At 43.4% G+C, this 10460-nt stretch overlaps 1 protein-coding gene across 1 annotated transcript in view; it reads left to right on the plus strand.

Annotated features, from left to right (window-relative positions):
• LOC106815299 (E3 ubiquitin-protein ligase MIB2-like) overlaps positions 1-10460 on the plus strand; it is a 35934-nt gene that overhangs the window by 23806 nt on the left and 1668 nt on the right. The window contains 12 exon segments of the mRNA XM_014819743.1: positions 318-330; positions 474-535; positions 537-560; positions 805-953; positions 1751-1907; positions 2773-2894; positions 3431-3557; positions 4492-4578; positions 5190-5315; positions 8800-8984; positions 9824-10023; positions 10257-10263. Coding sequence (XP_014675229.1) covers positions 318-330; positions 474-535; positions 537-560; positions 805-953; positions 1751-1907; positions 2773-2894; positions 3431-3557; positions 4492-4578; positions 5190-5315; positions 8800-8984; positions 9824-10023; positions 10257-10263 — 1259 coding nt within the window.

The following is a 10460-nucleotide window of genomic DNA, read 5'->3' on the forward strand; positions in this document are numbered from 1 at the left end:
CTACAAGGAAGTCTTGTAGAATATATTGTGCAAGGTATTTTTTGACGTACTATACAATTTAAGTCTTATATATCATAAGGTTGAAGCAGATTATATTTATTTTAAATTCTGAGTGGCAACTATGTTGAAAGCAGCATGAGAAACACAAGTGTTAGATTGGCTTATTTTGTGTTTGGTTATTTTGTAAGCTTGCAGTTTAGTTAAGGTGCAATGTTTAATAATCCTGATGACAGTGACTAGTATATTGCTATTCTATCTGCCTCATACACTACAGAGTACAGTCCAATATTTTCTGCCGAACGCTGCATAATCCACAGTATAAAAGCCCAGGTATCCACTTTCTTATCTTCACACCAAACTTGGAGTATACGTCAGATTTGTATAGCAGTAGTATATATTTGTGTTTCTATATTACAGATCCACTGGCAACCTTACTCGCTACACTCAACTCTGGTGAACAACGTCCCACGAAGGTAAAGATCAGGATTTACTGGTCAGGGAAGCTGCTCAAGGTCATTTAGAGGCTGTCACTGCTTTTTGTGGATAGTTCCCCAGACAAGGTACTTGCGTGGGTGTTCTGGGAAGATTGGTGTGATATTTTTGATTAAATTTAAGATATTCATATCAAAAAAATTTCATTATCAATAGTATCGGGAGTGTATAATATAGATATATTATCTTTTTATTAGTATATCTATATTATACACTCCTGATAATGTGTAATACATGTTATAATTCATGGTAAGTAGCGTGTATCTGTCTGAATTGCACTTGCAGTTACAAAAATTTCACATTTTTCCCCAGGTTGATGTAAAGAGTAGTGGTAAAACAGCCCTACAGGTGGCAGCACATCAGGGTCATCTTGAGATTGTGCTCTATCTCCTGCTGAGGAAGTCAAATTTAGAAATACAGGATGATGATGGAGATACAGCCCTTCATTACTCTGCCTTCGGGTGAGGATACTTCCTTATTTTAATACGGGACCAAAGTCAGACACTTGGGGAACAGAAATGGATATTTCTGCTAGAAAATGGGACCAAAGTTTGGTTACACATCGCAATTTTCGCTAGGAAGAATGCAAAAGTTTCCGATTGTTGTTACAGTGCAATGCACATTAAAAATATCATAAAATTGCTTTGTAGTGGTAATAAACACATCTGTAATATTGATGTATGAAAATTTCATTTGATTCGTAAGCGATATTTATCATGCAATATAAGCAGAAGATCCCCACATGTCTCTTAAATGGTTAAAGATTTACTTATAAGTTTACTTATAATTAAGTAAAAACTATGCACTTTACAGTCGCCCTTGAAAACCCATACGTTGGCTTGCAATCATTGGCTACGTTTCCTGATTCAAATAAACTCTGTATTATCATGCACAGGGTTCGTAGCGGGTCTGCCAAAGTCTTATAAGTACTTATTTTGCCAAAAATAAAATAAGGGCCCTTATTAGTACTTATTTTTGGTAAAATCTTAGAAAAGTACTTAATAGTCCTTATTTTTTGCTAAAGGACCATTTTTCAACATTTTCTCTGTTGAATTTCGGCGAAACGGCTTTATATAAATATTAGCGTACTTTAATAGTCGGTGATCTATCAGAAATCGCGTAAAAAAGTCTTATTTTGGCTTCCAGAAAGAGTCTTATAAGTCCTTATTTCAACATGTGTCTTACTACTATGAACCCTGATGCACCTATGTATATGATCCCTACTAACAATCTACGATGTAAACTGTCTCTCTAACAGCAACCAACCAGGCGTTATGGAAGAACTTCTGCAACACGGAGCGAAGATTAATACTCTCAATAGGGGGCGCTGCTCCGCGCTGCACGTGGCGGTCAATAAGCAGCATGTGCATTGTGTGAAGGTGCTTCTAAAACACAAGTGCAGCGTGAACATCCAGGTACGTTATTTTTATTTTTTATTAAGGTTTAAATTTATAAAATCTTTAGTTTTTATTTTTTTTACGTTTTGTGTTCTGCTTGAATTTAGAAACTATTGATTGAGTTCTCCCATTGTGACAGATGGGCCGAGCACCAATGTCAAGGTTACATAATGAAGGTCATATGTACAGTAGTCTTTATTAATCATCTTTGTTCATCTATACTCACTCTTGATAAATGTATATTGTGGCATGCAGACGGTCCCTAAGATTGAATATTGCTGTAACATGCTAACAATGGGGCAGGTATGTGCAGACTAGGGCTGTAACGATACACATACCTCACGATTCGATCCGTATCTCGATATTAGCCTCTCGATTCGATTCCCAAAATATTGAAATGTTATCTTATTTTGTACATTTTCATAATTTTGCAAAAAAAAATTATTTTAACCAACTATTACATTCTTGCTCTATCTTAAGTTTATATAACAAAATCTCTTTAAGCAGATAATTAAAATAATAACAGTAATAGGTCAAATGACTAGAAATTATGAGAAATTATGGGCAGTGTGGGGCAAGTGTCTGCACTATCATGTGGGAAGCCAATGCTACGCAAAACTCGCTTATAACATGTTCGTGTATCATTGTAGAACATGTTATAACATGTTCGTGTATCATTGTAGAACATGTTATAACATGTTCGTGTATCATTGTAGAACATGTTATAACATGTTCGTGTATCATTGTAGAACATGTCTTTGATTTCCTATACGAAATCGGAAGGATTCGTGATAATCGTAAAATGGCAATTTTCCCGACAACACTCTCATTGAGAAATTTACGGTGTAGACTAGACCTGTAATGTCTGTAACTCTTATCGTAGTTAATGCTGGTGATTAGTGACGTCATAGACTTGCTCATCAACGGCCCTAGCGTCGACTTCTCCCTGAGGAACAAACGCGGTTTCAACGTCCTTCACCATGGTTCGCTTAAGGGAAACAACTAGTAAGTGTAGCCGATGTCTTCACCATGGTTCGCTTAAGGGAAACAACTAGTAAGTGCAGCCGATGTCTTCACCATGGTTCGCTTAAGGGAAACAACTAGTGAGTGCAGCCGATGTGTTCACCATGGTTCGCTTAAGGGAAACAACTAGTAAGTGTAGCCGATGTCTTCGCTTTGCGAGCGTAGATTTATGCTGNGTTAGATGAGCGCTGTCGCTATGCGGCACTTGTTATCATAATAACCGGGTGTGCATGCGTGCGTGCGTGCGTGCAGGCGTGCGTGTAATAACCGGGTGTGCATGCGTGCGTGCGTGCGTGCGTGTAATAACCGTGTGTGCATGTGTGCGTGCGTGCGTGCGTGCGTGTAATAACCGGGTGTGCACGTGTGCGTGCGTGCATGCGTGCGTGCGTGCGTGCGTACATGTAATAATCATGTATCTGCAGTGTTTTGAAATTCGACATGTCGTGTTCCTTCCCCATCGGCCCAGTTATTTGAAGTAGTGTTTTACATCTGCAATCATCGCCGCTCTTCCTCCTCAGTGCTGTGGAAAAGTTACTACAGAAGACGAGGCAGATTGTTGACGTGAAAAAGGACGATGGCTTTGCAGCATTGCACCTAGCAGCTTTGAACGGACACACACAGGTCGCAGACACCTTACTCACTCAGGTAACTTCGCCCGCGTGCCACAACCAGCAACAACAACATGCTCGCACGTAACGCTGATTGATGATGGTTAGCGAGTGCGTCTGTGTTCCACGTCCCTCGGGTGATCACAGCTGCACTGGCTAGTCTAGTGCATGGGCTAACGAGACAAATCCGTGTTCCTGATGGGGATGAAGATTCAATATGTCACGCCACGGCAATTTGGTTTGCGAAAGATATTTACACGATGCCGTGCTGCATACATGATTCCTCACAGGCACGTGATTAGTAGATCTATCAATCAATCAATCAATCACTTAATCAATTGTGGGGTAAGAATCTAGGGATGTCATGTAATGCTATCAAACACCGCAGACCGATGATAATGACTGATACTATCGAAAAATATGTAACAAAGTTATGGCTAAGATTAGTGTTACCACCAACATTTTTTCCTGACGGTGGCCCCCTTGGTGCTTTGTGATTGTATGAACGTTGGTGATTGTAGGAGGCTATTTGTTATAGCCAAATGAGTCAGAAGTCGCACATATAGATTTTACACTATGTGTTGTTTTAACGTTATCGGCATGAAATTTTTGTTTTTGTGATTTTAACAGAAATAGATTGCTTAAAATCTGAATATCTCGGTGAAATATACATATAATATCTTTAAAAGATATAATTTTGCTATTTTGTACCAATATATCAATATATATCAGGAGTAGATAATAGGGAATTCTGATATATATATATATATGAAATTGGTCACACTTTAGATTCTTTTATCTTTTATCCGATTCTCAACATTTTTGGACTAATATGAAGATAAAAGACAGCAGAACATCGTCATATGGTTATCTGGAAATTGTAAAATTACCCCCAAGTGACTCATTTGGCTACAACCGGTCACATTTTACTCGTGTGGCTATGCTGTAGCAGGATTCTTGCTGCCTTGCAGGGTGGGTGTGATATCAACATCTGTAACAACAGGAAGCAGACGCCGCTGCTATTGGCTGTCAGTCAGATGCATGCAGCAATTGTAGAGGTAAGCAAAGCAATGCATGAAACACGCATTTATACAGACCTGTAGATGAACTTCAAGCGATTGGTGTGCCGTAATTAGACTATTTATTGATTAAGTTGTATTTTAAGTTTAGAGAGTGGAAATAAAAGAGCCACAATGGTCTGTTATTTAATTTTCAGTTCACATACCGTAGAGATACATTAAGTGAATAAGACCGAATTGAAAAACATGTTCACATTCGAATTTCATTATTGTCCTTTTGTCTTAATATTACCAGCTTGCATGCCATAATGAAATTAACGTAACCGTGCAAGAATGTTTTTTCTTTATTTTTTATTATTTCATTGCATTTCCGCATTCTTTGTGACATCACAACGTGACAAATCATTCCGTTCTAGACATTAAAGTATTAAATCATCGCGCCGTGCGTCATTTTCTTACTCATCGATCGATCAGATCATACGCTACGCAGTAATTAGTCCATCCAATCGTGCCTCATCTTGCTAATTGTCCCTATTTCGTGCACCTTCCTGCATAGTTGTGCGAGATGTCGGTTCATGAGTCGCGCGTACCTCTCACCGCGGATTCGTTGATCCTGCTCGTCAGTTCAACTCGACTCGTTTGTCTTGCAGCTGCTGGCAGAGCATGGTGCGAACGTGGATGCTGAGGATGAAGATGCTGATCGAGCCGTACACCTGGCGCTGTCGCGGTCTGCCACCGTCGACGCCGTGCTCGAAAACTCACCGCGTCTCTCAACCGTACGTCACGTCATTCCATGTATCTAACTATGTGGGGGAGGGAGGGAGGTGAGGGTGATTGAGATGGAGATAGAGATAGATATTGTTTATCACAACAACTATGTGGGGAGGGAGGGAGGTGAGGGTGGTTGAGATGGAGATAGAGATAGATATTGTTTATCACAACAACTTATGTGGGGAGGGAGGGAGGGTGAGGGTGTTGAGATGGAGATAGAGTAGATATGTGTTTACAACAACATATGTGGGGAGGAGGGAGGTGAGGGGTGGTTGAGATGGAGATAGAGATAGATTATTGTTTATGCACAACAACTATGTGGGGAGGAGGGGAGGTGAGGGTGGTTGAGATGGAGATAGAGATAGATATTGTTTATCACAACAACTATGTGGGGGAGGAGGGAGGTGAGGAGTTGGTTGAGATGGAGAAGTAGAGATAGATATTGTTTATCACAACAACTATGGGGAGGGAGGGAGTGAGGGTGGTTGAGATGGAGATAGAGATAGATATTGTTTATCACAACAACATATGTGGGAGGGAGGGAGGTGAGGGTGGTTGAGATGGAGATAGAGATAGATATTGTTTATCACAACGACATGTGGGGAGGGAGGGAGGTGAGGGTGGTTGAGATGGGATTAGAGATAGATATTGTTTTTATCACAACAACTATGTGGGGAGGGAGGAGGTGAGGGTGGTTGAGATGGAGATACGGATAGATATTGTGGGCATCACAACAACTATGTAGGGAGGGAGGGAGGGTCGGTGAGGGTGTTGAGATGGAGATAGAGATAGATATTGTTTATCCACAAAACTATGTGGGGAGGGTGATTGAGATGAGAGATAGATGCCTATCTGCCTGCTTGCTTGCATGCCTGCTACCTGCCTACCCTGCCTGCCCTGCCTACTACCTGCCTGTCAGCCTACCTGCCTGCCTACTGTCAGCCTGCCTACCTGCCTGTGCTGCCTGCCGTACGCGCCTGTCTGTCTGTTCTGCCTGTCAGCCTACCTGCCCTGCCTGTCGGGCCTACCTGCCTGCCTACCTGTCAGCCTGCCTACCTACCTGCCTGTCTGCCTGCCTGTCAGCCTACCTGCCTGCTTACCTGCCTGCTTACCTGCCAGCCCTACCTGCCTGCCTGCGCTTGTCTGCCTGTCTGCCTGTCTGCCTGTCCGCCTACCTGGCTCCCTGCCTTGCCTGCCTGTCAGGCCTGCGCTACCTGGCCTACCTGCCTGCCTGCCCTGTCTGCCTGTTGCCTGTCTGCCTGTCCGCCTACCTGCCTCCCTGCTTGCCCTGCCTGTCAGCCTACCTGCCTGCCTGTCTGCCTGTCTGGCCTGTGCAGCCTACGCTGCCTGCTGCCTGCCTGCCTTGCCTGCCTGCCTGCCTACGCTTACCTGCCTGCTTGCTTACGCTGCCTGCCTGACCTCGTGCCTGCCTGCCTGCCGCCTGCCTGCCTGTCAGCCTACCTGCCTGTCTGCCTGTCAGCCTGCCTGCCGTGCCTGCCTCCCCTCCCTGCCTGCCTGTCAGCCTACCTACCTGCCTGGCTGCCTGCCTGCCTACCTACCTACCTGCCTGTCAGCCTACCTGCCTGCCTACCTACCTGCCTGCCTGCGCTGGCTGCCTGCCTGCCTGCCTGCCCTGCCTGCCTGCCTGCCTGCCTGCCTGCCTGCCTGCCTGCCTGCTTACGCTGCCTGCCTGCGCTACCTGCGCTGCTGCCTGTCTATCTGCCTACCTACCTGCCTGCCCTGCCTGCCTGCCTGCCTGCCTGCTGCCTGCTTACCTGCCTGCCTGCCTGCCTGCCTGCCTGCCTGCTCTGCCTGCGCTGCCTGTCTATCTGCCTACCCTGCCTGCCTGCCTGCCTGCTTACTGGCCTGCCTGCGCTGCCTGTCTGCCTACCTGCCTACCTGCCTGCCTTGCATGCCTGCCTGCCTGTCTGCCTGCATTAGCGGTGGCGTGCATGCGTGTGTGTGTGTGCACACGCGCGTATGTGAATGTACGTGTGTTACTGTTTGTTAAGTCATCACCTCGGGTGATCACCAGTAAGTAGGATGCCTGCATGCACCCTGGTGTCTGGGGAACTACAGCGACAGCGTCCTGGGGCCCGTTGTCAGAAACAAAATTAGTTTTAACATTAGTCTTACCATTAACTTAACGACGTTAACGGCCCCGGGGTTTAATGAGTTGACGTCACTGCACTCACTTTGGCATATGCCGTGCATGCCCAAAATAGATTCCATTAGAGAGTTCACCTCCCAGTTAGAGATCACCTTCATAGAACGACCACCTGTTCATAAAGGCCAATTATGTGTACATTGAAACCACTAGAATGGACTCGTGTTTGTTACGGCGCTTCTCTTGAATGGCTGTTATAATTCATATACAGGTTTGACAGTGTTCAGCCTCCTGATCGCTAGTGCGGTGTAATTAACAGAGTTTGGTGTTAATTAATTGCAATCGCCACAGTTGTTAGATGTGGTAGTATGCTTAGCGAAGGTTTGCTTGGTCACTAACTGCTAGGTAGGTTGGAATGTGTGTTAGCTGTATTTCGGCTTTTAGTCGTATGGCGGTTAATTACAGGTAGCGAACGTGGATTAGTTGTGCCAATCAATTACGTGGGATACTCACATCATTGCTAATTGGATTGATTAGTAGTTGATGCTGATGTTGCAGATACTCCGTTTATTGCCTGTGTAAATGTGAAAAAAGACAGACAGGTCGGCAGGCAGGCTGTCAGGTAAGCAGGCAGGCAGGCAGGCTGACAGGCAGGCAGGCAGGCTGACAGGCAGGCAGGCAGGTAGGCAGGCAGGTAGGCAGGTAGGCTGGCAGGTAGGTAGGCAGGCTGGCAGGTAAGCAGGCAGGCAGGCAGGCAGGTAGGCTGACAGGCAGGCAGGTAGGCATGCAGGCAGGCAGGTAGGTAGGTAGGTAGGCAGGCTGACAGGCAGGCAGGCAGGTAGGCAGGTAGGCTGACAGGCAGACAGGCAGGCAGGCTGGCAGGTAAGCAGGCAGGTAGGCTGACAGGCAGACAGGCAAGAGGAGTATCTGCAACATAAGCAGCAATTACTAATCAATCCAATTAGTAATGATGGGAGCATCCCACGTAATGGATTGGCACAACTAATCCACGTTCGCTACCTGATGTCTGTAATTAACGATGTCTGTAATTAACGAGTAATTCTGCTGGGCAGTAAACAATGTTGTGTCTTTAGTATAGTATTGCATCTACGAAAACAGAACTTTTATAACATTGGTTTTGTGACAGACATACTGGTTCACACAACCGTAAGAAGCATAAGCAGTAATAACTTTATTACTTATTTGATGACAAACACTCAAGGAAAATTGTGTGATAAATTTTAAATGACACTGTCTTCGAATGACCGTGCGCGTACTTGACCGTATACTTAATAATATATCTTCAATGAAATCTGGAGGTGATCTGTAGGGAATTGGAAAACACTAGCTTCACTTGATCACAATTGAGTTATTGTCTACAGATCATGTCTGAGCTAGAGGTCAGGGGACTGTGCCAAAACATTGGTCTGGCTATGGCCTGCTACCTTGCACAAAAGGGTGCCAATCTAGCGCACAGAAATAAAGAACGGAAGTGTCCACTGGACTATGTCAACGTTCAACTGGCTGAAGTCATCAAGTATTACGCCAGCTTGTCTCTACTGGAAAGGTGAGGCTTTGCAAGTTCATGTGCTGCTGCGAATGATACTACTTCATTTTATTGATGAGGTTATTTTTTTGAATTTATGACCTATTATTTATATTTGTTGCATTCACTTGTGTGGGCATATGTGTGATATATAAGTTGCGCGTCAGTTTAAGAAGCCTATTGTACAATATATATATATATAGTTATTCAACCTTCACAGTCTATATCGTCTCGATTTTGATGTTAGTTCAGTTCTGAGTTTCTCTATTGCTTGAAAAACTGAAACCACTTGTTTGAAATTTATTGATTTGTTGACTTATTATATTTTCATGACTTTTTATTCCTCTTCTTAGCTGTTTGATAACTGAATTAAATAAATCATTGGTCTTAATAAAGTGTAAGTGATGGTGATGATACTAAATTTGTTGTATACAAAATGTTCATTATCACAGCATTGCTGTGTTTCGTGGGTATTTACCAACATGCATAGCAAGGCATTTATCAAAACTAGGAAATGCAGAAACATTTCAACAAAAACCATCATAAATCAGATGTTTAAGCAGCGCACAAATATTGTAAACGTTTTCAATATTTTTATATTAATACTTGTAACCTCGACAAAATAAGATTTGAATTGTCCAACAACATGTTAGAAATACCATTACTGCCATTTAATTGCACTCTAACTAATACTATGTGGTCTTTGCAACTGTTATCAATGCAATGCATGAATGGTCCAGTCAACCATATTATAGGAAAATATATATAGGAAACATGGTGTCGAAATATATGCTACGAAGCAAATGATGTGATTTAACATGGGTCATAGTTCTTCTTGTTTATTTCTCTTTATCTTTCAGTGCACCGTGCCCCTCGTCCGCTACCATGGCAACTGACACGTTGCCACCGGAGGACATTTTGTTGTGTATGATATGTGACGAGCCACGCCACCTGGTGACGTTTAAGCCGTGTGAACATCGGGTGGCTTGTGACGAGTGTTGCATCAGAATGAAGCGATGTATGACATGTCAAAGTCCCATCGCTACTAAGCTAGACACAGGTAATATCTCCTATTCGGCCCGAGTGGAGGGAGACTTATTGATAACGTTGTCGTCATTTTTGTTGTTGTTTATTTGTGGTCGTTGTGATGCTGCCGCTGCGGTTTTTGTTGTTGTTCTTGTTGCTGTTGTTTATGTTATTGTTGTTCTTGTCCTGGTTGGTGATATTTTTTATTGTTGATGATGATGACATTATTGTTGCTGTTGCAGTCATTGTTGTTGTTGTTGTTTACAGTGTCATTGTTGTTTACAGTGACGTCGTTGTTTACAGTGTCGTCGTTGTCGTTGTTATTTACAATTGCGTCGTTGTTGTTGTTATTTACAATTGCGTCGTTGTCGTTGTTGTTTACAATTGCGTCGTTGTCGTTGTTATTTACAATTGCGTCGTTGTTGTTGTTATTTACAATTGCGTCGTTGTTGTTGTTGTTTACAAATGCGT

Source organism: Priapulus caudatus, unplaced genomic scaffold, assembly GCF_000485595.1.
Source record: "Priapulus caudatus unplaced genomic scaffold, Priapulus_caudatus-5.0.1 Scaffold1085, whole genome shotgun sequence".
In the NCBI taxonomy this organism is placed as follows: domain Eukaryota; kingdom Metazoa; phylum Priapulida; class Priapulimorpha; order Priapulimorphida; family Priapulidae; genus Priapulus; species Priapulus caudatus.